This window comes from Dama dama, chromosome 26 (assembly GCF_033118175.1).
Source record: "Dama dama isolate Ldn47 chromosome 26, ASM3311817v1, whole genome shotgun sequence".
NCBI classification, from domain to species: Eukaryota; Metazoa; Chordata; class Mammalia; order Artiodactyla; family Cervidae; genus Dama; species Dama dama.
In genome coordinates, this window is record NC_083706.1 from 42,382,400 (window position 1) to 42,408,644 (window position 26,245).

At 41.1% G+C, this 26,245-nt stretch overlaps 1 protein-coding gene across 4 annotated transcripts in view; it reads left to right on the forward strand.

The window, feature by feature from the left end:
• Positions 1 to 26,245, forward strand: part of MTHFD1L (methylenetetrahydrofolate dehydrogenase (NADP+ dependent) 1 like) — a 173,803-nt gene that overhangs the window by 41,436 nt on the left and 106,122 nt on the right. For all 4 annotated transcript variants that reach the window (XM_061130466.1, XM_061130467.1, XM_061130468.1 and 1 more), the window contains exons 12-18: positions 5,415 to 5,551; positions 7,851 to 7,897; positions 11,576 to 11,683; positions 12,791 to 12,865; positions 14,543 to 14,645; positions 20,616 to 20,692; positions 24,360 to 24,500. In XM_061130466.1, coding sequence (XP_060986449.1) covers positions 5,415 to 5,551; positions 7,851 to 7,897; positions 11,576 to 11,683; positions 12,791 to 12,865; positions 14,543 to 14,645; positions 20,616 to 20,692; positions 24,360 to 24,500 — 688 coding nt within the window. The remainder of the gene's footprint in view (positions 1 to 5,414; positions 5,552 to 7,850; positions 7,898 to 11,575; positions 11,684 to 12,790; positions 12,866 to 14,542; positions 14,646 to 20,615; positions 20,693 to 24,359; positions 24,501 to 26,245) is intronic.

Consider the following 26,245-nt stretch of genomic DNA (forward strand, 5'->3'; position numbering starts at 1 on the left):
CTTGTTTTCTCACCCCGCTTAAGAGCGGAGGGATTAGGAAAACTCAGGAGGATGTGGTCTCAGTTGATGAAGGAGGAATCAGGCAGGCATTTTCCACATGGAGTGGCTCTATTTTGAGATTGTCAGTATTGGAAGTAAAAGCACAAATCTAGAGGAGACCCTGCCCTTCACTGGGAGCACAGTATTGGTATTTCTGAAACAAAATCTCTGATGGTATCATTATCAGATTCCTAACCTGAAGTCATACCATCAAGGCCTGGCCTCCAGCCACATGCTGGAGAGTGCCCACCTGCCTGGCCGTCTAGGATTGTCACTACATGTTGGCCCATACCCAATAGGGCATGGTTCTGCCCTGGCTCTGCTGGCCTTTGTGTGAGCTGAAGAAGACTGAAGAAGACTGGCTGTATGTTGTACATGGAAGTGAAAATTAAACCTGAATTCTCAAGTAGAGGTTTAACCCCAAGAGATCAACAGTTGTTTTTCTAAAACGGTGCTATAAATTCCCTTACAGACCTATGAAGGAACGAAAATCCAAATTGTATTTCTTTCATCTGCATTGAAAAAGTAAGCCACGAATGTAGGACTTTGAGATGTATATATGCATCTGTCACAGAGTTTGGTGGTTTTTAGAAAATAAATACCTCACTGCATTCTATAAGACAGGAAGGAATAAACTCCCTTCACCAACTCAACAAGGGATATCTTCTTAAGTGTGTAAACTGCCTTTGTTATCTAATCTTTTAATAGCTGCATGTTAGAAATCAGTTTAAAACAGCAAGACAGTCATTTTATTTGTAGTCTAAAATGAAAACTTCATTTGAAATAAAATCATCTTTCATTTTGGCCAGGTCAGTGATGGAAAAGTGACATTATCAAGCCATTCTACACGTGGTTGCAGCTTCTTTAGAAATATCAATTACCCATCCATTAAATGGAGAGTTTTTTTCCTTTTCCTGAAAGGTATTTTTTTTAATCTGAAAATTACTTTGTTCCATTGACTAAAAATTTAGCATAAAGAAAAGTTAAAAGGAGAAGACAATCTCTTATTACTCAGAAGTATTCAAAATATTTATATTTTCTTCCAGAATTTTATCTCTGCTTCTATCCTTTTTTACACATTGAAATCATGTCATAAATACTGTTTTGTGTCCTGCTTTTATCCCTGAATACTGTAAGTCTTTTCTCATGTTGTATAAAAATTCAAATTCCCAAGTAATTTTTCAATAGACCTAAATAACAAATATTTGCTATTGTACATTTGAATTCATGTACAGATGTGACTTAAATATATCAACAGTGGGATTAAAATATAAAACCGTGGGATTAAAAAAAATCTTCTACTATTAATAACCCAAATGCAAAACAGATTAATTCGTTTTTAAAAGCTATCCTTCAAACTTTAGTATTTCTTATTCCGTCAGAATCATCTGTATTTCATCAGCTACACTTCGCATGGTATTTACACCTACACATCACTTTATTTGCTCTGCCTGACAAAATGAAAAGTATTGGGAATTGTTCACGGAAAGATGCCAAAAGAATCTTAGGGGCTCTTGAGTTTTACATATTTTCCCAGTTACACTAATGAAAAGGAATTTGTTTGAGAACTTGACTCGGAGTGCAGCTGCAAGGCGTTGAGAGTGTATGGGCCTCCATCCGTCCTTCACTGATTTCCATACAGAAATTTTTAGAATTTCTCTGAATTGCGTGGACTGAGCGTGTCAAATCCGTGAATACGCTGAATTTCACATTAAAGAAAACTTAACTATTCACATCACTATTTTTCCCCTCTAGAGTGCTAAATACCTGATTTGATTTTATTTATCTTTTAATGCTTCAAACAATTTTGGTCAGTGTAAAAATTACTCGATTGACTTTTCTAAAGTTTCAGTTTTCTGCTTTGGGTAAGTATTTAAAGATCTGTGAGTTTTTCTTCTGTTCACATGACTTGCAGAGCAGAACAAAATATTTAGAAGCAACCAGGGACTTTGAACTGTTGGCCTCAGTCAGTTGTGATGGGAAACACAACCGAGTGAACCACGATTACCCATTTTTATCATTAGGTTTAAAAAGGTTTTGAAAAAAACCTTCCAAATCCTGCAGATGCCTGGGATGAGCATTACGTATTCAACTCTTTAAGCAAAGAACTTTGGAGTTCACGGTTCAACCCATGGCTAATGGCAATAATACTGTCCAACAGGATTCTAGATCTCAAGAAACGGATCAATTTTATGACTTCTTTCTGCATAAGCAATCTCTTTGACCTTAGAGTAAATGGTAAGCTTCTTTTAGTATGAGTCCAAAATGTCACGAGGACTTTTCAGGTGGCTCAGTGGCAAAAAGACTCTGCCTGCCAAGCAGAAGACGCAGTTTGATTCCTGGGTCAGAAAGATTCCCCTTGAGAAGGAAACGGCAACCCACTCCAGTATTCTTGCCTGGGAAATCCCATGGACAAAGGAGCCTGGTGGACTATGGTCCATGGGATCGCAGATTCGGGCATGACTTAGCGACTAAACAACAACAACAAATTGTCACAGAGTACTTTAGTTCATTGTTTACCTGTAGTTGACAATGAATAACAGTGTGTCTTAGGAAAGGTGTCATTTCTTTTCCTAACGTGTTTTGCTCATCTGTACTTGGACGTGTGACAGAAACGCAATAGAAATAGTCCTTCACTTCAGCACACTTACAGTAATAATGCTCTCAGAAAAGTTAGAGAATAAACATGAAATGGTTCCTGTGGGAGGGAGCAGGTGACTCTCCGGGAGGAGATGAAGAAGATAATGAAGCAAAGCCACAGTTCCATCTCCATGAAGTTCTTACAGAAAAGGAAATTAGGTTAACATGGCGCTTGTTCTTTCCTAAGTCAACTGAATCATTGGGAACCTGAGCTAAAGATCGTGAGACAACAATTAAGCCAAATTTTGATGCCAAATGTAGGAATGAGGCAAAATAAAATTTTTATTCTAACCCTCTTTTGATCGCTCTCCATAAATACTTCCTACTTTCTGGTTTTCCTGAATTGTATTAGTTGGCAGAACGCGAAGCAGTCCTATGTTTCTAATTAAGAGTTGGATGGTTAGCTGAAGCTTTTGGGAGGTCATCACTGGGCGTGTCTGCTTTTGGCTCTCTCCAGCAGCGATGTGAGTGATCCTTGGGGATGAAAATATAATCCTTCTTGTGACATATTTAAGTCAAGCCTGTATTCAAGTAAAGCCCGTATTCCTTTGCAGGCCGTAAAGGCCACTACAGTACTTAACCCACCCTACGTGTGACCTGCATTTTCTTGAAGGTCATGACGCCTGTGGCTTTTGGCTGGAGCTGTGATTCTCCAAGCAGCGTTCTGGTGGGCTCACTAGCTATGCTGTCGCTAAATCTGTGACTGATTATCACTGGACCACCTTTGAGGCTGTGGCCACTTCCTTGGTCCCCCTGTCCCAGCTGTGTCTCCTGTCAAGGCTTCCCTCTCATTCTTAATTTCCTTTTGCTCTTTTCTTCCAACTCTCCCCTTAGAGACAGTGTTCTTAACAATTCTGTCTTTATCCCTTTTGTCCTTTGTTAACTCTCACTGAGTGGTCATCCCCATTCCTATGCTTTATATGACTCATTGTCCATAAGAACTTCCATCCATAGAGAGAACCTAGTGACATCAGACCATTTGCCTGGATTTAATTTCCTGGTTTATTAATCCAGGTGGCCTTGAGCAGGTTGCTTAAAATTGCTGTGCCTTGGTGTCCTCATTTATCAAAGGAAGATAAAAATTAACCCAGTAAATATAAAGCACAGGACTTAGGATATGAATTACCCCAAACTGACTCTCACTTTTATCTGGCTAATGCTTATTCATTTGTCAGGTCTCAGATGTCACTTCCTCCAGGAAGTCTTCTTGATGTCCCAAATCTAATTAGATCATCCTTCTGCATACTCTCAAGATACAGTCTTACTGCCATTTCCCCTGTCTCAGCATTTCTCCGACTCATTGTAAATGCCGGTTTAGCTCTCCATATCTCCCATCGGCTGTGTGGCTTCCTGCTAGCTCAGACAGTAAAGAATCTGCCTGCAATGCAGGAGAACCAGGTTTGATCCCTGGGTTGGGTAAAATCCTCTGGAGAAGGGAATGGCAACTCACTCGAGTATTCTTGCCTGGAGAATCCCACAGACAGAGGAGTCTAGCGGGCTACAGTTTGTGTGTTCGCAAACAGTCAGAGATGACTGAGCGTCTAACCCTACACTACTACTATCTCCCATTGTCTTTAAGCTCTGTGAGGTCAGCAGTGGAGTCCAACATGGTTATCATTGTGTCCCCAGGGTCTAATAACCTGGGCTTAGTGCTAGTCAAGATATATTTGCTGAAAGAGTGATTGTATAGCCGTGGTGGTCTGAGATAGTTGTGTTGCTTCTTTGGGGTCACATCGCTGCATTTTGCAGGTCAGAAAACTCTGTCATCAGTTTTGCTGTGTTTGAGTGTCCTAGACAATTTGGCTCATACACTCTAACTCATAGAAGACTAAACTGTAAGCCCAAAGAAGTTTTAAAAACTTGTAGCACTGATTAGAGTATGCTGAGGAACAATTTCATGGGTCTTTTCTTGGGGATGTAATACTCATCTGTCCTGTTCCTTCTACTGTGAACGTGTGATGCTTGGCTTTTTAGGGTGTGTACACAATGGTGAGCCCCCAGAGCATAGGTGACCTCCTTAGTGTGTTTAGGGGCTGTGGACTTATTCCTTCTAAATATTTGAGGGGTTGTTGTATGGGAAGGGAGTCAGCTAAGGGGGTCTGTAGGAGGCTACGGGAATGCTAACATCCCTGCTTTAGGACAAAGAACTTGTCTAACTGTAAAAGTTATCATGAAATGAATGGGCCACCCTGGAGGTAATGAGCCTCCAGCCTGGTTTGTGTTCAAACATAACTAGAAAAGCCACGGACATTGATGGCAAGAAGGAGATAGATGAGTGGGGACATTAGAGTCCCATCTAATGGACAAGTCTGGCCACACGTCACCGTGTATGGACCATTGACTTAGGCTCGGTGCCCACATAACACCCTCAGTAAATGGCCCTGGAAGAACAAATGCCAAATTATTCATCAGCAAGAAATGACATCAGCTTAATTATTAAATCACTTTGATAGATGTTTATGCCATTTCCTGAAGTTGATAATGTTATTGGCACTACTGCTAAATAACTTTTCTTAATTGGCTCTCTTGATAGGGGTGTATCTGTATCTTGACTTTTAAGTGTGGACTTTGTGATGTAAATGAACCACAAAGGTCCCAGGAAGTTGAGTGATTCGGGGATTTTGGCGTGGCCTCGTCTCTACTGGTCTCCTTCGATTGGTTCTTGTACCATAGATTGATTTTGCATAAGTTGTCTAGAAAACATTATTAAAGTTAGTGTTTTTTCCCCAAATCAGGATCACACCCACGCCTCTTGGAGAAGGAAAAAGTACAGTTACAATTGGGCTTGTACAGGCATTGACTGCGCATCTGAACGTCAATTCCTTTGCCTGTCTCAGGCAGCCTTCTCAAGGACCGACTTTCGGAGTTAAAGGTAATTTATTTAACAGCTAGTATATACATTGGAAAAGACCCGGATACTGGGAAGGATTGAGGGGAGAAGGAAAAGGAGGGGACAGAGGATGAGCTGGTGGGATGGCATCATTGACTCAGTGGACACGAGTTGGGGCAAACTCTGGGAGACAGTGAAGGACCGGGAAGCCTGGCGTGCCACAGTCCATGGGGTCTCAATGAGTCAGACATGACCAAGCGACTGAACAGCAGCAACAACAAATACTTTTCAGAGCAAAATTCATCACCAGCAAATGTGGAACTGGTCCATTTCGTCCCTACAAGCACACCCCGCTCCCCAGCGCACCACCCTGCACTCAGTAGGTGGAGGTCTCCTGGACTTGGGCCTCCCGCCGAGAGAGCTGCAGGCGGAGGTCTGAGTGGAGGTCCCCAGGAAACCCATCCCCTTCCTTCACTCAGACAATGATCCATCCAGCTTTTGCTCAGGATTCCAGCTTTGAGCAGAAGCCCTCCATTTCACAGTTCCTTCTCTGCTGAGTGGTTTTAAAATGCTGCCGTTCATACCGTTGTTTTATCATCCCTGCCAAGGTAGAGGTGTTTCCATCGAAACAGTTAGAGACCCCTAGGTCGGCCCCAAGCCTCATCTCATCAGAGCTGCCGTGTGGGGCCGCAGGGGCTCTGGAAGCTGACTGTGGACTGGGACATGAGATGAAATTCCTCTGTGGCTGTGGGTGTGCTGAGATCTGGCTCCTTCATGTTCACTCGTCTTTTTTCATCGGTTTATCATGAATCATTCTTCAGCTCACTTTGTAACAGCATTCATTGCCGCAGTTCTTGTTCTCAGTACTTTGTGGTTTTTAGCAGTATTATATTTCTATTGCTGTTACAAGTATTAATAACTCCTAACTTTAAGTACTCTTAGAATGTCATATATTATGTAGTCCAGTGAACACTAGACTTGGACAAGAAGGCTGGGGTTTTATTTGTGGCTATCTTTCTTACCACTGTGTGACCTTTAGCCAGTCATAACCTCTCTGAGCCACAATTGTAAAAGGCATATAGTACTAGGCTTGCCAATTTGTTGTGAGGACCAAATAGGATATAAAAATAAGGTAAACTAAGATAATAATGGACGCAGAAGGTATTGTTTTAGGAAAGAGAAGTCTTTTTAATGTGATAACTTTACTATTTTGAAGGATAAGCATTATGACAAATCGTATATACTATTAACTAAAATAAACTGATAGAGTCTATAATCTGTAAATCTGTTTATCAGGTAGATTTTATTTAGGAAACATTTTTTGGTACTTAAATTCATGTCCATTTTATTTAAAAATTTTTTTTAAAAATTCTTATTGAAGTGTAGTTGCTTTATAATACTATGCTAGTTTCTACTATATAGCAAAATGAATCAGCCATATATTTACATATATCCCCTCCCTGTTGGGATGACCACAGAGCATTGAGTAGAGTTCCCGGAGGTGTACAGTCTGTTCTCAGTTAGAAAACTAACATCTATTTTCTACATAGTATCAATAGTGTATATGTGTCAATGCCAATCCCCAAATTCATCCCACCCCCCTTTACCGCCCCTTAGTATCCACATATTTGTTCTCTGTGTGTTTCTGTTTCTGCTTTGCAAATAGGATTGTCTAGACCACATGTGCATTTTAGATAAAGCATAGCCACATCTAATCATTCATGAAATAATCCCATGTTTGGTGCAACAGCATTTGCTATGTTATGCTTGTGTGTGCTGTGTGCTTAGTCGCTCAGTGGTATCCGACTCTTTGTGATCCCATGGACTGTAGCCCACCAGACTTCCCTTCATGGGGATTCTCCAAGCAAGAATACGGGAGTGGGTTTCCATGCCCTCCTCCAGGGGATCTTCCCAGCCCAAGGATCGAACTCAGGTCTCCTGCATTGCAGGCATATTCTTTACTGTTTGAGCCACAAGGGAAGCCCCAGAAGATTTGAGTGGGTAGCCTATCCTTTCTCCAGGGGGTCTTCCCGACCCAGGAATTGAACCAGGGTCTCCTGCATTGCAGGTGAATTCTTTACCAGCTCAACTACCAGGGAAGCCCATATTATGCTTACCCTCTACAAAGAGACCGGAGTCCTTCAGTTACAGAGTGGGATGTGGGGTGAACGTCTCCCGTTTCTGTTCTCCTTTGCCATACCAGTAATGTTGCTCACTGCCTGTACTTCTTACATCTTGGGGATACATGCTTCCCTGTTGGGTTTGGGGGACGGTTTCTCTGGGGCTCTTGTGTAGCTATACTTGGCGACTCATCTCAAATGCTACCTGCTCTGTTGTTTAGGAGGAGCTGCAGGTGGTGGATACGCCCAGGTCATCCCTATGGAGGAGGTAAGATTTCAAAGAGATGTGTCTTATGTGTCTGTTTTTCCCTCCTGGAACCTTATAGACCCATAGTACTTTATCCTCCAACCCAAAGTCCTAAAGGATCTGAAAACCAGAAATGTTTGCATGACTCATTTGGGGGCAGAACCTGACATTTACTGTTAGGAGCTTCTTGTGGATTTTGTCTATGCTGCTTGTTGTAAATATTCATATATTTTTCTGCAGAAATACTGTTTTTGATTAATGGATGCTGACCTGGACCTTGCTTGGAATGTTTTAGAAATAGATTCTGTACGTCACACTACCTTTCTGCATTCCAAAAAATTCTGAGTCCCGAAACCCACCTCAGGGTTCTGGATGAGAGGATGCAGGGTTGTCCTCCATCTGTTATTCTGCTAAATTTGCGAAGGCTGGACTCTTCACCTCTGTGGATTGAGACCTCGGAATCAAATCCAGCCGGCCGTCTGTATCCCCAGGTTCCATATCCATGGTTTTTAACAGTTGCAGCTTGAAAACACTCAGAAAAAAAATCTTTTTCCAGAAATTCCAAAAAGCAAAACTTCAATTTAATGCACACTGGCAGCTATTTCCATAACATTTACTTGGTATTGGGTATTTATGATAAGTAGTCTAGTGACGATTTAGATTATACTGGAGGGTATGTGTATGTTTGTATACAAATACTACCCTATTGGACATAAGGGACTTTGAGGGTCTGGCTTTTGGTATCTGCGGGAGTCCTGAAACCAATTTCCCATGGAGGGATGACCATAGTTACAAGGAAGAACGACCCAAAAGTGGCAATGGTGTCAATTCTTTTTTCTCCAAAATCACTTTCTTCCACCCTGCGTAACTCTTGCTGGTCCCATGGATCTAACCCATGACCAGGTCCCATCAGTTCCACTCTTTGCATCAGTCTCTTGGGTCAGGTCCTAAGAAACCTTCCTCAACCCGTGTCTGAGCAGGTTACTTTCCTGTTGTGTTTGTCTCAACAGGGACTCCACCATTCTCTGTCCAGCACAACACAGCCGGTCCCCATGTGCCTACATTCCTGCCATCTCCCCAGCCACCCACTGTCTCAACTTCCCACACACCACGCTCTCTCTCTACCCTGTCAAGCTACTTGGATTCCTGCTCTCTTGTCTTTTGGTTCAAAGTCTGGAAGATTTTCCCCTTCCTTTCCTGCTGTCCCTGCCTAGCTCACACATCCAGCTTCTACTCCATTCATCCAACGCATCTCTTCCTTCTCCGCGTTTACCTACCTGTGGTCCCACCGACCTTGGGGAGTTGTAGCCCACAGCCCTGAGCACTTAGCCGAGCATGCCTAGCGCTAGGAAATATGTGTTAGTTTTGTTGAAGGACAAAACCTGTCTGTCTGTGCTTAGTCACTTAGTCGAGTCTGATTCCTTGCAACCCCATGGCTTATAGCCTGCCCGCCAGGCTCCTCTCTCCATGGGATTTCCCAGGCAAGAATACCAAAGGGGATTGCCATTTCCTCCTCCGGGGATCTTTCCAACCCAGGGATCAAACTCATATCTCCTGCATCTCCTACACGGACAGGTGGATTCTTTACCACTGAGCCGCCTGGGAATCCCTTTGTTCAAGGAATAGTTTTTTGTTTTTTTTTAACCCATGGAGATCTTTAAATATCTTTAAATATGGGAGTGAGAACAAATCGTCCGAGGCTTTGCTGAGGAGAGCCCTGGGCCCCACATTTGCAGGGGCATGAGTAAGATTCACAAGCCAGGCATCTTCAGAGCCGGGGCCAGGTTGGAGATGCAGCATAAAGAATGTGGCCTGGGGAGCAGCTCAGGATTTTGCTGTCAAGGATGGAAATAGCCTTGGTGTTGCGTTGTCATGTGACATCACCTGCCGATGCCAAATGGAGGCATAAAATAGTTAGGGCTATCTTATGATAGCTGAGTAGGTGAAACGCCGGCAGTTTGTTCTTGAATTCGAGGACCTCCAGTGTCTTCTCCATCTATCCATCCTCAGCTCTGAGCAGAGTGCCTGCTGGAGTGCCTATATTGCTTGTTCAGAAATTAATTCCTATTTTAAAAAGCTACTTGTATGTGTTTTAAAATGATTGCTTCTTTACAAAAGTGAAAATCTGGAAGCAACTTAAATAAAAGATGTTGTTACGTATGCATGACTATACAGCCCCTATGAACAAGTAGCCATACACAAACAAGATTATTACACAATATTTCTTTTTCTTTGCTTCTTTATTTTTTAAATTATGAAAATATGATAGCACATTTACAGGAGACTTGGAAAAAATAGAACAAAGTTACATATAGTTCTATGATGTAGTACAATTATTTTTTAAGTAGACAAATTAAGGTTTTTAGTTGGAGTTTTAATATCAAACTCTCAAAAATTAAAAAATTAATAGAATGAATATACAGAGAAGTAGAAGGATATAGTAGACCTGAAAAGCAATATAAGCCAATTCAATGTAATTAAGATTTATACAATTTTCACACAACAGTAGGATACAAATTTTATTCAAGTTCCCATAGACTGTAAATTAGGAGTCACTGGAACATATCCAGGGACATAACAGCAGGTGCAAAAATTTCATGGTCTGAAGGTATTGAAATCATACAGAGGTTCTCTTATCAACATAGAGAAATACTGTATTGTAAAAAAAAAAATCAGGGAACTAACATGTGATACAGTATTATTAACTAAAATACAGATTTTGTTCAAATTTCACAAAATTTAATGCCAGGGTCCATTATTTATTTTCATACCTCATTCAAGATTCCAGATCATATTTAATTGCATTGAGCAGCTATAGCTGCATGCAACAACTTTTTATAAATTTTCTTTTCATTTTTCTACTATGACACATATTTTCTAATTTCCCTTGTTATGTCTTCTTAGATACACCCGTTATTTAAAAATGTACATTTCATCTCCAAATACATGGGATTTTTAAAGTATCTTTGATATCAATTTCTCATATTAATACTAATTTCTCATTTAAAAGCTTTCTTCTCTTCCATCACCTCCTGTATTTTTTCAATCTTCTGACTTTATTGACGCTTTCAATGGCTAAGTCAAAGATCTCTCTTTTTAAATGTCACATTGCACTTGAAAATATGTGGGTTATTTTCAAATATCTTTTTATATTGATCTCTACAATATATTTTTAAAGAAAGAAGTTAACAAATTACAAATATGCTAATTCTACATGTAATAATCATGTGTGCACCTAAGATTAGAAGAAAAATAACAGAAATATGGAGTTGTGATGGTGATACATTTTTTTCTGTTTCTTCAGCTGTCACATTTTGTATTTTTCTGTTTCTACTGTGTGTTTTATTCCCTGCCATATTGTCAAGTACATTTGATATGATACTATTTTCCTAATTATAAAACAGTACATAAAAGTACATGAGAAAAGAAAACCAAAATAAGGAAACCAATCATTAACTCCACCAGAATTGTTTCCCTCTTAACCTGAAAAAGGAACGATTTCCAATAATAAGTCTGTGCACGTGTTCTTTGTTGTCAAGGGGAAGACCCTGACATTGGTTTTTCTGATGTAGGCTTTGTAAAACATACCTAACCATTTTAGAGGTGTGTAATTAGCATATTATTTTGTTTATTCAGAAAGTCTTCATTACTGCGGATGGTTGTTTGAAGCAAGTTAGATGTTTTCATTTCATTTTCTAGTTCAACCTTCACCTTACCGGGGACATCCACGCCATCACTGCTGCCAATAATTTGCTGGCCGCTGCTATCGACGCAAGGATTTTGCATGAAAACACTCAAACAGATAAGGTGAGACAGGCCCCTTATTGGCCATTTTGGGCATCTTACCCTGGGAGTCCTGGATTAAGGAGTTCGTGGAAAAACTTTTGGATTCTCCAAGTTGTCTGAAATCCTATTCAAAATTTTGTGAATTAGTTATGTGTCCTTACTTCTCAAGGAGAGGACCTCTACTTCAGACAGATTCTCAAATGAGTTTCTGACAACTGCCAAGTTAATGGGAGAATTCTGCTAGTTGTACTTTTTAAGCCAAATAATCTTTGAGATGAACCTTTAATTTTAAAGGTAACTGGTAGACAAGTTTTCTTGGTTTTGCCCATAGGTATAATCTCTGGTCTGTACTAAGGGGATTGGAGAGATTCTTTTTAAGATTCCCATGTTAGAGGCAGCTAGTCTCAACGCCTTGGTAAACGTGTCAGACCTCCGTTTTGGACTAGGGTGTGCAGTCTGAGATGTAGCTCACGCATGGGACACAGGCTCCCCCGTCCCTGAGATTCTCCAGGCAAGAACACTGGAGTGGCTTGCCATTTCCTTCTCTAATGCATGAAAGTGAAAAGTGAAAGCGAAGTCGCTCAGTCGTGTCCGACTCCCAGCGGCCTCATGGACTGCAGCCCACCAGGCTCCTCCGGCCATGGGATTCTCCAGGCAAGAGTACTGGAGTAGGGTGCCATTGCCTTATCCGGGGGACATGCTACCAGATGCTAATCCTTCATAAATGCTAGTTCCTCATAGACATAGGATGTGGATAAAAGAGGGAATTTTTGGCATATTTCACAAAAGTCCTGTCTTCCTCCAATTAAACCCAGTCCCTAGTGAGTTCTTGAAGCTGAAGGCAGCTATAGAGATAAATTTTAATTTGATAGTTAAAAGGCTGTAGATCAAGAAATATGTTTTCATGCAAGCTCTTTACAACGTGCATTATTTCAGATCTAGTTCAGATTTATTAAAATGACAGAACTTAAGTCTAAATTGTTTACTTTAGCCAAGAATTTTAATAGAGTCTCTAATCCAAACAGTTTGGTTATAAATGTAATGAACTTTGTCATATTCTGTAAATTGTCCACATTCATGGTTGGCCCTTAAACTTGTGTGAGTTTTGTTTTTGTTTTGTGTCTTTAGGCCCTATATAATCGACTGGTTCCTTCAGTGAATGGTGTTCGAGAATTTTCAAAAATTCAACTTGCTCGGCTGAAAGTAAGTTTTCAGTTAATGGTTCTTTAACAAAAAAATACCCTGGAAACAAATCAAAAAATTGAAACCAGAAATCTTGAACTTGATTTGAGTTTTGGTTTTCAGATACTTTATACATATATATATAAAATACATATATATATGTATATATTAAACTCTTAAAAAAGGCAGAATGGTGTAGCAGAGATTACATGGAACTAGATGCCTGAGTCCTGGATTCTGCACCAAAAAACTGTGAAAAAATTAGTTCTCTCTTGTAGATGTCAGCTTCTTCATCTATAAAATGAGAGGACCACTTTGCTGAGAAATCTTGTCAACCAACAAATGAGGATGGCCAAGAGTCTCTTCCATAACATGTTTTTACTTTCTAGGGAAGCCTTTGAAAATTCATCTATTTCATTTTTTATTGCAGCAAGATACTAAGATTGTATTTGTGGATGTGCTCTTAATTCTTATCCATTTTGCCATTTTCTGGTGCTATTTGCTACTTAACATCCCACGAATCACATGGATTTTCCCCTTACTTTTTTTCAGAAATGAAAAAAATAACTTTAATTTACAACCATTAATTGGTGGAATTGGTTTAAAAAATTTATTCCCTGGCTTCTTACTAAACCAAGTTCAATTTGTTGAGAATACACAATATACTATCCTCAGCAACTCCAGCATTTATATAGTTTCTGTTTCCCACATTCTTTTCTTATACTATGTTGTTGTCTAGTGGCTAAGTTGTGTCAGACTCTTGCAAACCCGTAGACTGTAGCCCACCAGGCTGCTCTGTCCATGGGATTTCCCAGGCAAGAATACCTGAGTGAGTTTTCATTTGCTTCTTCAGGGGATCTTCCTGACCCAGGGATCAAACCTGCATCTCCTGCATTGGCAGGCAGGTTCTTAGCACTGAGCCGCCAGGGAAGCCCTAAGAAAGGCTTATCACAATAAATAATAAAAAGACATGCAGTCTTAGACTGTGTTCCTTAAGCGAAAGTCAAAATGTTTTTCAGCCTGGAACCTATCTTTCTGGTTAGAGATTAAATTCTGCTGTCAGGACTAAGCTCCCAGTATTTCTCCTTAACTTACCAAGGTGGCTGGCATGTGGCAGACACTCTTATATATTATCAAAAAGCATTTTCTTAAAATGTTTCCTTTGTAGAAAGAGATGCATTGAAAGTTTTAATTCTTTTTCTAATGGAAATAGAAATGACTTGAAAACATAGACATAAAACTTAAATTATTGGGATTTGTATCAGAAAAGAAGAATTAATGAACTCAAGCATCAATTAGATGGATAGTTTATGCCCCTTCTGAGCACAACATGAGGTGACCGCATAACCTGAGGTCACGACAGGCCACACGACACTTGTTCTTTGTATATTGTCACCTGCACCACCACCTGTTTGAGCAAACTCTGGGAGATGGTGAAGGACAGGGAAGCCTGGTGTGCTGCAGTCCACGGGGTCACAGAGAATCGGACATGACTGAGCGACTAAACAACAATAACAATTACAAATATCCATGTCTTCCATTTAGGGCATGTTTGGATTTTGACATTTATTTATGAATTGGCCTAACCTGCAATTTACTGGAAGTTCAGCTTAGTTTTTAAAAAGGTTGTCCTAGTTACTGAGGAATTAAAGTAGAGACAATTTGATTACATCTTGCTTTGTTCTTCTTAACCACTAGAAACTGGGAATAAATAAGACTGATCCGAGTGCATTGACGGAAGAGGAAATGAGGAAATTTGCCCGTCTTGACATCGACCCCTCCACCATCACGTGGCAGAGAGGTGGGTGCTGGTGGCAGGATGGGGAGAGTAACACGTCCTCTAGCTGGCCTCGCTCGGTTGATTTCACAAACGCACGATTGTATTTCTTCCACTGTCTTCCCAGCTTGCACTGCACAATCGCTCCATTAACTTAGTCACTGTTGTTTTACCAGCCTTTCTCATCCTCGTCTCCTAGTTGAGAGAAATAACTGTGCCCTTGGCTCATCCCAATCACCCCGCCTCTTCCAGATTTCCCAGGAAAAGTCCTTTCTTCCTGTCTCTTTTCTGAGCTCTTGTCTTCTGTTAGTGAGGGGACTGTCTGTGGCTCCCACTGCCTCTCTACCCGGCACCCTAATTTTAATTTCTTCCTTTCTCTTCCCTTACCAGCCACGTCTGAGCCTCTCAGAAATTTCTGTTTTCAGTGAGGAATTTTTTTCTCTGAGTATAATGCTTCCAGCCACTGATGAGAATCATCTCTAACACTTGAAATGTGGCATGAAGGGACTTTGGCCCTAGCCTCCCTGTTTCCCTCTTTGCTGTGACATCCCCTCACCACTGCCACCCCACCCTGCTGTCTGCAAGGGTGGGATGTGGGTGGAGTGGGCAGGAAGGCACTGAATGTGGAGTCAGGAGCCTTGAGTGGATGTCTCTCCGGCCACTAACTTAACTGCGTGACCCTGAGCAAAGAACATGCCTGTTCTGGCAAATGGAAATGGAGTCGATAATATATACTTCCAGGCATGTGGAAACAGCGCTGGATAAAACCTATAGAGGAGTCAGATAGTGTGTATCCCGATCCTTCCTTTGTTGTTCTCAGAGCTCCCCTCACTACCTTCCTCCATTTCTACGCACTTTTTTTTTTATTTATTTTTTAATTGAAGGATAATTGCTTTATAGAATTTTGTTATTTTCTGTCAGATCTTAACATGCATCAGCCACGGGTATATATATATCCTCTCCTTTTTGAACCTCCCTTCCATCTCCCCCATCCCACCCCTCTAGGTTGATACAAAGCCCCTGTTTGAGTTTCCTAAGACATACAGCAGGAGAGGGTGAGATGTGTGGAGAGAGTAACATGGAAACTTATATTACCATATGTAAAATAGATAGCCAACAGGAATTTGCTGTATGTCACTTTTTTTTTATTTAATTATGAGTAGATGCCTGATTTATTGCAGTTACCTTTTAATAGATTTTCTTATTTCCATTTCCAATCCCCGCCCCCCCACCACCCCCCACCTCCTCCCCATAACTCGGTGATTTCATAGTAATGGGGGAGATGTCCCTTTCTGAGAGCCTCCATCCGGGGTGGTTGATGCTCCACCCCACAGCCTGGCCTTCAGGACCACTGCCCCGCATACACACCTTTGCTTCCTGTTTGCCTCTTCCCTCCGCCCTGACCCCCTCTGGCCCATCCCACCCCATCTTCCATTTTGCCTTCCCAGACACAGCTCAGGACCACCCCACCTGCATGAGGTTCAACTCCTGGGAATCCATTCAACCTGTTCACTACAAATTTAGTGAGATGAAAAAGCTAGGACCAGAGAACCCGTCTTGCCTCTGTCATTTATGAGCCGTGTAACTCTGGACAAGTGAGTTACTCGCTTTCCTTGTCTGTAAATGAGTCACAATAGCAGCCTTTCCCTTGGGCGGCTCTAGTGGGACATGAGAGTACTTTCCAAACCCTGAAGCACCATCCAGATGGTCATTATGGTAATAGTCGTAGGAGGTACTTTTTCTATGTGTCTGTGTCTCCCAGACTCCTAACAGAGAGTAAAATCTCTTTAGAAAGTTCTAAATGTATTTTTAAATTATCAAAGTAGTAACATTATACAGATTTTAGTACTGTCTAAAAAAAATCAGGAACGTCTTACTGTGCTAATAAAACTACTATTCATAGTTTTTCTGTGCACCTATGTTTTGTGTATAATTAGAGCTATAAAAATTTGTATCCTACTAGTTTCATTTATATCATAATAAGATATCTTTTATATCATGTTCTGTTTTGTTAGTGACTGTTATGGTCATTTTAAATGGTTCCAGAAGTCTTCTGTGAATGAACTACAACCTACTTAATCATATGTTTATTATTGAATAGACCAACATCATTTTTATTTTATCTTTTTGACTGCCCCGTGGGGCACATGGGATCTTAGTTGCCCAACTAGGGATTGAACCCACAATCCCTGCAGTGGAATCACACAGCTTAACCACTGGACTGCCAGGGAAGTCCCACCATCATCATTTTTAATTCCTGGTGTGAATATGTTTAGCATTTTATTGGGAATCTACTGGAAGGATTAATTATTCCAACACCATTGTATTCAAAAGGCATAGTCAACTTTTTTGAGGTATTTGTGAATTCATTTTATTCCTTAAAACGTATTGGAGGTGTACTTATAAGTGAAAAATTATGCAGGTGGAAATCAGTGTATTTGAAACCTAGCAAGGGGATATGCTAAAAAGAAATCTTACACAAGGGGCAGTCTTCCACATCTGCATTGTGGCTCCAGCCACAAGAAACAGCCATCAGAAATGGGGCTGTGTCCTTGTTCTTTCTCCCTGAGAAGCATGAAAAGACTGATTTGTACCGTGGTTGTGAATCATTTCTCATGGAAATGATGTTAAAAAATTAGTCCCAATAAGTGTTAGAATTGCATTATTGTTTAGGGCACTAAAGTGATAAAAATGTCATTGCCGCCTGGGTCCAAGGAAATCGGAATGACATTTGACAGCTAATTTGGCTCTTCCTCCCATGAATTAGTATAAGAAAAAGGACTCTTCCATCACATAGATTGAGGTCATTTAGTAGTTGGACTTAGAGCTTAAAAGAGTATAACCTTTATGATGAGATTAGGTGTTTTATAATTTGATAACTAGAAAGGAGACATTCAGGAACCACATGGGGCTAAAAACCTCCTCTCACACTATATGGATGTTGCACATTTAGTGGTCACTTCTTTTCTTTCATCCTATATGAGAAATCCAACTGTTGGTGGTTTTATCCTATGCTTCCTATCAGAAGCTTGAAGGCCTCATAATGCCTGGTGACAGGGAGGAACTGGGAGCTGATAGGCTGTTAAAGAAACACATGATATAAGCAGAAGAGACAGTGGACATTGGGTCATTTTATTGTTCTTCAAGGGATGTGGGCCCCTGCCTTTCTGAGCATTGGGTCCTCCAGGGGCTCAAGGGCTGTTAGACAAAGGGCCCAAAGCCTCAGTCTCCAGGGAACTGACATCCAATTACTGGTTCCCAGCACTGCCCTGCAGCTTTGCAGGGAATCAGTACCGTTCTCCTGCTGAATCCAAAATAATGGACCTGCCCCTGATGTCTTACCTTGTACCACCCAGTGCCTGAACCATAGCTGGTTGTTAGTGAGCCTCAGGACACAGCAGTGGGTAGTCCTCAAGGGACTGTCTAGGGCAAAGAGTGAAAAGACAGATCTCTTCTCTCCGCAGGAGCTCTTCACCTCTCCACACCTCCCTGCACCCTCCATCTCTCCCCTTGGCCAGCAAGTGCCTTCCATCAGAGAAATGAATAAATGTGTTTTTCACTCTATCTTTAGCTCTATCGCTCAGAGTCAAGGATTTCTGTATTACTAGTGTTACTTTCTGCTTTCCAGATGGCTCAGTGGTAAAGAACACACCTGCCAAGCAGGAGATACGGGTTCAGTCCCTAGTTTGGGAAGATCCCTTGGAGAAGGAAATGGCAACCCACTCCAGTATTCTTGTCTGGGAAATCCCCTGGACAGAGGAGCCTGGTGGGCTACAGTCCATGGGTTCACAAAAAGAGTCAGACACGACTTGACTTAGCGACTAAACACCAAAGCATTACTTTCTAGTATGCATCTTTCTTATGTATCAGAATTTAATCTTCACATTTCTTGTCTTAGGTATCACTGTCATTTCGCTGGTGTCTTTCCACAGACATCAAAAGCTTGATGGACCGTGAGACGTCCTGCTCTGCTAGGGCCGTGCCAAACACACGGGGGTTTCTGAGTCCCACTGATTATAGCTGATCTTGTTAACTTGTTTTTTTTTTCTTTTTCTTTTCTTTTCTTGGCTTATTTGTGTTCTCTTTGCTAAATAAATCCAGCTGAATTTCCAATAAAAAAAGATCACGTTGTGTATGCTTTGCATGAGAGTAGGAAATCCTTTTACTTTATATGGTTCTGCACCATTGGCCTTGGGAATAAGTATTAGCTAATGGCAATATGGAGAGGCATTCCTTTCTTGGTATAGGACTCTGTGCCTTAAAGTCATAGAGAGATTTCCTTGTGCTTGATGAGTGTTGCTTGGATGTCCGTATGGGTGTGTGGTAATGAGTATATGTGTGAATGTGTGAGAGAGAGGAGGACTGTATATAGAGAAAGAGCCGACACGTAACAAGTCAGGGAACAAGGGAGGCAGACAATGTGAGCAGGTCTGCTCATGCTTTGTGTATGAAAGAAAACGTTCACACTGTTTATCCCACAGATGATATTAGTCCCCAGATATGCGATTCCCATCACCATTTTTGTCAGCGCCGTATTAAACATTTAGTAAGTTGGATCTAAGTTGTCAGTGTGGACCGCCTGCTTTTTGATGCCATATGAATTATTAGTGAAGTCTGTGTCCTTCTGTCTTTGATTCCTGGCATTGCACATTTGGTTTTCACAAAACAAAGTGTGAATCAGTGCCATTCAGACAAGCCAGTGAAAAGTGTAAAGAGAATTGATACCTACTCTCACCATCATTGACTTCTCCCCCTAAATTCTACTTTATTTATTTTGGAGGGTTTGTTTTTTTTTCTGGTGGTAAAATATAACATTATCATTTTAATTACTCATAAGTGTGGTATTCATGGCATTAAGTGTACAATATATAGCTATACCATCAACACTAACTATACCCAAAATCTTTTTATCATCCTCAACAAAAATTTGTTTCCTAAATAATAACTCCCCACCTCCCCTCAGCCCCTGTTCATCACCATTCTGTTCTGTCTCTATAAATAATTTGCCTGTTCTAAGAGCCCTGTACAAGTGGAATCATACTGTATCCGGTTTATTTCATTTTTCATGATATTTTCCATGTTCATCCATGTGGTAGCATGATGTATCAAATGTTCACTCATTTTATGACTGTGTAGCTTTCCATTATCCATCTATACTGCATCTGTACCTCATGGTATGAATGGATAAAACTGGATCAAATAATTTAATGGATAAAATTGGTTCATTCATTCATCTGTCAGTGGACACTTCTTGACTGTTGTGAATAAATACTGCTATGATCATGGGTGTGCAATACCTGCTTCCAGTTCTGTTGGAAGTGGTGGGTCATATGGTCATGTAGTGTTTACCTTTTCAGTTCAGATCAGTTCAGTTCCGTCGCTCAGTCGTGTCCAACTCTTTGCAACCCCATGAATCACAGCACGCCAGGCCTCCCTGTCCATCACAAACTCACGGAGTTTACTCAAACTCATGCCCATCGAGTCGGTGATGTCATCCAGCCATCTCATCCTCTGTCGTCCCCTCCTCCTCCTGCCCCCAATCCCTCCCAGCATCAGGGTCTTTTCCATTGAGTCAACTCTTTGCATGAGGTGGCCAGACTATTGGAGTTTCAGCTTCAGCATCAGTCCTTCGAGTGGAACACCCAGGACTTAAATCCTTCAGGAGTTTACCTTTAGAGGGACTTAATTGTCTTCTTCTTGGGCCTCATGCTTCATTCTGGAAAAAAAAAAGGGACGCTGCTTCAGAAATGCTTTTCCTTACTGCCTGGTAAAAATGGCATGCCACCCCTGACCCCCGCCCAACACAGGCTCTCATATCCCCTCCTTTATTTCCTTAAGCTGGGTGATCGCTAGTTTCTTTGACCCCTTGCTGTGTCCTTCCAAGAAGTCAAACCATGTTTCTTCTCCACTGCCTCCCCAACATCCAGAACCACTCCAGATACACACTGGACAGCCAGTTCCTACTTGTTGATCCTCTGTTCTCTTCTCTTTCAGTTGTGGATACCAATGACCGATTTCTGCGGAAGATAACCATTGGGCAGGCGAACACAGAGAAGGGCTGTTCCCGGCAGGTAAGGTAGCGCTCTCTCTAGGGACGGCTCTGCTCTTGCATTTTCCCTGCCTGGGAGCTGGTTCTCTGCATTTCTCTTCTCATTCCTGCACCTGCAGGGGCCAGTGGGTCCCCCCACATGTTAAGGTGCTATTTCCAGTCCCTCAGCAAGACTGGGAAAGAATCAGGAGGAGGAAGCTCTTGAATATTATCTTACCATCCTTTTCCTGTGTGATTTTAGTTGTATTTCTGCTAGGAGCCATTCAGGGTGTCCCTTGAATATACTTTCTAACATCTTTTATTGTCAGCCTCCCCAGTTAGTTGCATAACAACTGAAAAATGAAAGTCTCAGACATATTTCTCATGTTTCATAAACCAAAGAACAAACACCCAGTTATTTGGCTTAATAGCCTGAGAAGCTGTTAAGAATAATGTCCTATTATCCAAACCCAGAAAATGTGGAAGATAAATTACAATGCTCATCCTCATTTTAATAGGACTCTGGTGTGAAGCAACGGTGCTTAGGGAATATAAATTCATTCCATGATTTTTCATCCAGGCACAGCAGGCCTCTAAATTATTATTTTTTGTAGTAAACTTTATACCTTAAGATAGCTTTAGATTCATGACTTGCATTGTTAAGTTGCACATTTTCTGTGCTTATTTTTGTACTGTATCTTGGCACTAGAGAGATGCAGGATAAACAACGGCTGTGATCTGATGCTCACTTGGTGCCTTGTATTGGTAGGCCCATTACATACATGAGCACATTCAGTTTGTAAGTCTAGTTTGCAAATGAGAAAAGTCGGCATATTGCGTTAAGTAACTTGTCCAAGGTTGTATTCTGTATTGCTTTATGCACACATATTTTTAAATTATAAAGGATTATATTTAAGAACTTTAACTGATTTAACTATTTTAACCTTAAAATATTTTTTTATGTCAATAAAAGTAGATCTAGATCATCATTTTTTAATGGCTATATAACATCACATTTTGTAGATGTACCATAACTGGATTCAACCAGTTCACTGTTAATGTAACTTAGGGTGTTGGGCTAAAATAAATAAACTGTAACATACATGTACATTACAGCTTATTTATTTTATCCCAACATAAAATACATAACCCCTTCATGGATCGTGGTGAAGGGCCTTGTGTAACAATGAAACTATTAGCCATACCCTGCAGGGCCACCCAAGATGGATAGGTCATAGTGAAGAGTTCTGATAAAACGTGGTCCCTTGGAGAGGGGAATGGCAAACCACTCCAATATTCTTGCCATGAGAACCCCATAAACAGTACGCAAAAAGCACAGAGATATGACACTGGAAGATGAGCCCCACAGGTCGAAAGGTGTCCAGTATGCTACTAGAGAAGAGCAGAGGGCAATTACGAATAGCTCCCGAAAGAATGAAGTGGCTGGGCCAAAGTGAAAACAGCTCTCAGTTGTGTCTGGTGGTGAAAGTAAAGCCTGGTGTTGTAAAGAACAATACTCTATAGGAGCCTGGAATGTTAGGTCCATGAATCAAGGTAAACTGAAAGTGGTCAAGCAGGAGATGGCAAGAGTGAACATTGACATCTTAGGAATCAGTTAACTAAAATGGACAGGAATGGGTGAATTTAATTAAGATGACCATTATATCTACTACTGTCGTGTCATCTCTTGTACAACATGATATCATTAAGGCCAGGATCCTGAGGATTCTGTGTGACAGCCCCTTGTTTTGTAGGTTACTTTGTGTATTGTACTTAATACACTTCTTAAATTAAGATCAGATCTACTGTTAGTAAGTACTGAGGGTATATTCCCTGGAAGGAATGATTCTGAAGCTGGTGCTCCAATACTTTGGCCACCTGATGTGAAGAGGTGACTCATTGGAAAAGACCTTGATTTTGGCTAGAGAAGAGGGCGGCAGAGGTTGAGATGTTTAGGTAGCATCACTGAGTCAATGGACATGAATCTGAGCAAACTCCAGGAGACAGTGAGGGATGGGAAGCCTGCTGGGCTGCAATCCATGGGGTCACAAAGAGTCAGATGTGACTTAGTGACTGAACAACAACAACATACACATATTTTTGTGTAATCCTGCCTGATGATATCCTTATGACAAATTCCCAGATCCATAACTGCAGAATCAGAGGATACAGATTTAAATGTTGGTGTGCATTTCCCCATCACATTCCAGGAAAGCTATGTCAATTCACATCCTTGCCAACATGGCTTTTTGTCTTTTATGTAAACATGTGATACTCAATAAGGATATCTCATTTATAGCTTAATGTGATTTGGAAGTATTTTATTTGCAAAACAGAAACAAGTAGCCCTCTAATAGCTATACTATTCAGGCATAAAATGAGTAACTATTCTTATATTGATCCTTGCTTCGTTTTTGATAGTGCTTGAGATACAAAATTCTGAAATTGTAATGATTACAAATGAAGAACCTATAGGAGTGTTATATAGTCCACTTATTACTTACACAGTTCATATTTTAAGAATATTTTGAAGCTTGGTTTTTGTACAGAAAGCCATTATTTTTAGTCTTTTTTCATATGCACTGTTTTTAATAGAATGGAGGTATAGAAAATCTTAAATTTCATACAATGAAAAACCACTTATGTTTGGAATGGCTTATATTGAGAATGTAATAATTGAGTATAGATGCATTTGACTCTCAGGTAATATGTTTTTGCTAAATCAACGACTACTGAAATCTCAACCAGGAAGTAGCCAGAAAGCTCCCTCCTTCCTTCATTTCCTTTTCTGTTGGTGCCGGAAATGGACAATAAAATATTTCCTGAGGTGATCCCGCCAGGGCACAGCCATTTTCTGTGTAAGACTGAAGCTTTCTGGCTCCCACGCCCCTGGGGACGGAGGGTAAAGAAGTGGTTTTGTCCAGTGGCTGAATTAAGAGGAGGAAGGTGGGCGATCGTTCCTGTGTTCTTGTTGGGTCGTGTCCAGGGTGGACTCAGAGCCAGGAGAAGGAATAAGAAGGCCCAGTGGCATTTTTCAGAAGGTAGCCACTCTCCACAGTTGTGGCTGAACGGTTCACCATCTGAGGTGGGCAGCTCAGCATGGGCTCCACGTCACCTCATGACTGGGGAGTGGGCGTGGAGAGCATAAGTTGGGGGTCTCCTCACTGCTGTGCCAAGCTCTAAGTCTGCAAAACTAGCTTCAAACCACCTTCTTTCACAGTTCGCTGCTCATCTCTTAATGGGGCAAACACATGCAGCCCCCTCGACACACAGAAGTTGACAGGGTAGTCTGCCAACTCTTCCTTAATTTTGCCAACACGTATTGAATCCTGCTTCATTTGACACTCAGTCCCCCAAGCTGGGGACTCAGGAGCAAACCCTCCCCAAATGGCTCCTGCCTTTGTGGCTCAGCGGTGGAGATCTGCATCCATCAGACCATCACATTAACAATTACAAGTCTGAGACATGCTACAAACGCACATCTCGTAGTGCCGCGAGCTGGTGTTACGGAGGGGCCTGGCCATGCCCTGTTCTGCTCAGCAGAGCAAATAAAGAAAGAGCACGGAGCCCAGGACTGTGCAATTGCTAGAAACTTATGCATCTGAGAACGGCCCATTGAGAATTGAACCCTAGGCCTGCAAGACCTGAGTGCTGCAGTGCAGCACTCCGTGGAAACAGTCCGCTGACCAGGACCTCAACTTTTGTTTCAGGCGCAGTTTGACATCGCAGTGGCCAGTGAAATCATGGCAGTGCTGGCTCTGACCGACAGCCTATCGGACATGAAGGAGCGGCTAGGAAGAATGGTGGTGGCCAGTGACAGAAATGGACAGCCCGTGACAGCAGACGACTTGGTATGTCCATCCCAGAAGCTCCAGAGAGCTCAAGGTTCCTGACCTTCCCGACCCAGGGACTGAACCCGGGTCTCCCAAATTGCAGGCAAATTCATGACCCTCTGAGCCACCAGGAGCCACATGTAATCAGGAGAATGAGAGTCTTCTTCATGTCACTGGGTATAATGGGAATTTCCATTCACACCTTTTCCTGCTAAAGGTCCTGATTGTCCTACAACTTAATGTGGTGCTCACGGGCATTTGTAACGTGCTTATTATTCCTGGCTGCAATCAGAGTACCTGAAATCTATTTCATGTGCTTTTCATGATTCTCACCAATCCTGATTTCTGCTCTGCCTGGAGTGGAAGCCTGTGGCTTTTTGTTTTTTTTTTTTTTACAGGTAATCTTTGCCTGCTTTAAATTAAGGGCAAATCACCATTCCAAGGAATAAGAAGCAACTCCACCTTCATGAAAGGGAAGATTAAGTTAAAGAGGCAGATTTTTTACTCCAGCCCGCTCCCTGGGCACACTGGCATGTTTAATTTTGTACCTTAGACTTGGGTTTCAGCTTATTTAAAAACATATCTCCCCCAAACCATTCTTACTCATGTAGCTTTCTTTTGCATGCAAAGATGCTTTCTTACAAAACATTCATAGTAGGCTGGCACACCACCACCTTGCCTAATGCTGATTGTAATTTGCACGCTAATCTTTTTTTCCTCTTCCCTTTAGTAGCCACCTTTGCTGTTCACCGCCCCGCCCCCATCAGCAATGTAGCAATTTCATCTGCTTGTCCGAGTTTATAAGCACACAACACTTGGTACAACATAGACAGCCGTCGCTCTAAATTTAAGCTTACTTTCCCATGTATTTAGTCATGCACCATAATGGAATCTTAAATCAACACTGATGAGAAGCTATCTTATTAATTCCAAGGGCTTGGGGTGTAATTTTAAACCTTTGCCAAAATGTCTTGATTACCTTTTGACTTCTTTTTAAAGAGGTGGATCTGACTGACTCATAAGTCTTGTAAAGTAGGTTAAATAGATATATTTATATCGGCCACTGATGGAATGCTTGGTATAAAGCTTAAAGAGAAAATCCAAATGCAGTTCTGTAAAGATATTGCTTTTTAAAAATTACCGAATCTCAACATTTCTCTCTAGAATAGTATATTATAGTATTTTTTATAAATATTTTCTCTGTATCCTCTTAATGTTAGGTATCAGTAATATGTCAGGAGTAATTTGAAAGGGCTTAATCCACAAATATTTCCCTAAACTTAATTTTTTTTTGGTTTGTGATGAAACTCTTGGATCTGGAACAAAAAAACTCAGAGTTGACTCTTTGGTGTTTCTTGCTTGCGAAATGTACCTAATTTCTTCATATACCTGTAATAGGTAAGTTACAGTTCTTGTGACATTTATTTTGTCCAGTAAAGTAGAAAGTAAATTTACTTTTTAAAGACATTTCAATGATTCCATATTATAAAAGTATAAAAATAGAAATTGATTATATGAGAAACATTTAATATTGTTGGTGATAGAGGTAGAGAGAAAGTAATAAATAAATCCTTAGATTCCACAGCCTGATCTGTTAGGATTTGTTGCAGGCCACTTTCATTTTTTCAAGGGTACTTTCACATGCATGTGCTCATGATATGGCCTTCCAATAACTTGACTAGTTTGTTGCAAGATCATTCCCCAGGGTCTTTAGAAAAGGTGGAAAGGAATTTTTTTTTTTAATTCTTTCCCAGGACTTCCCT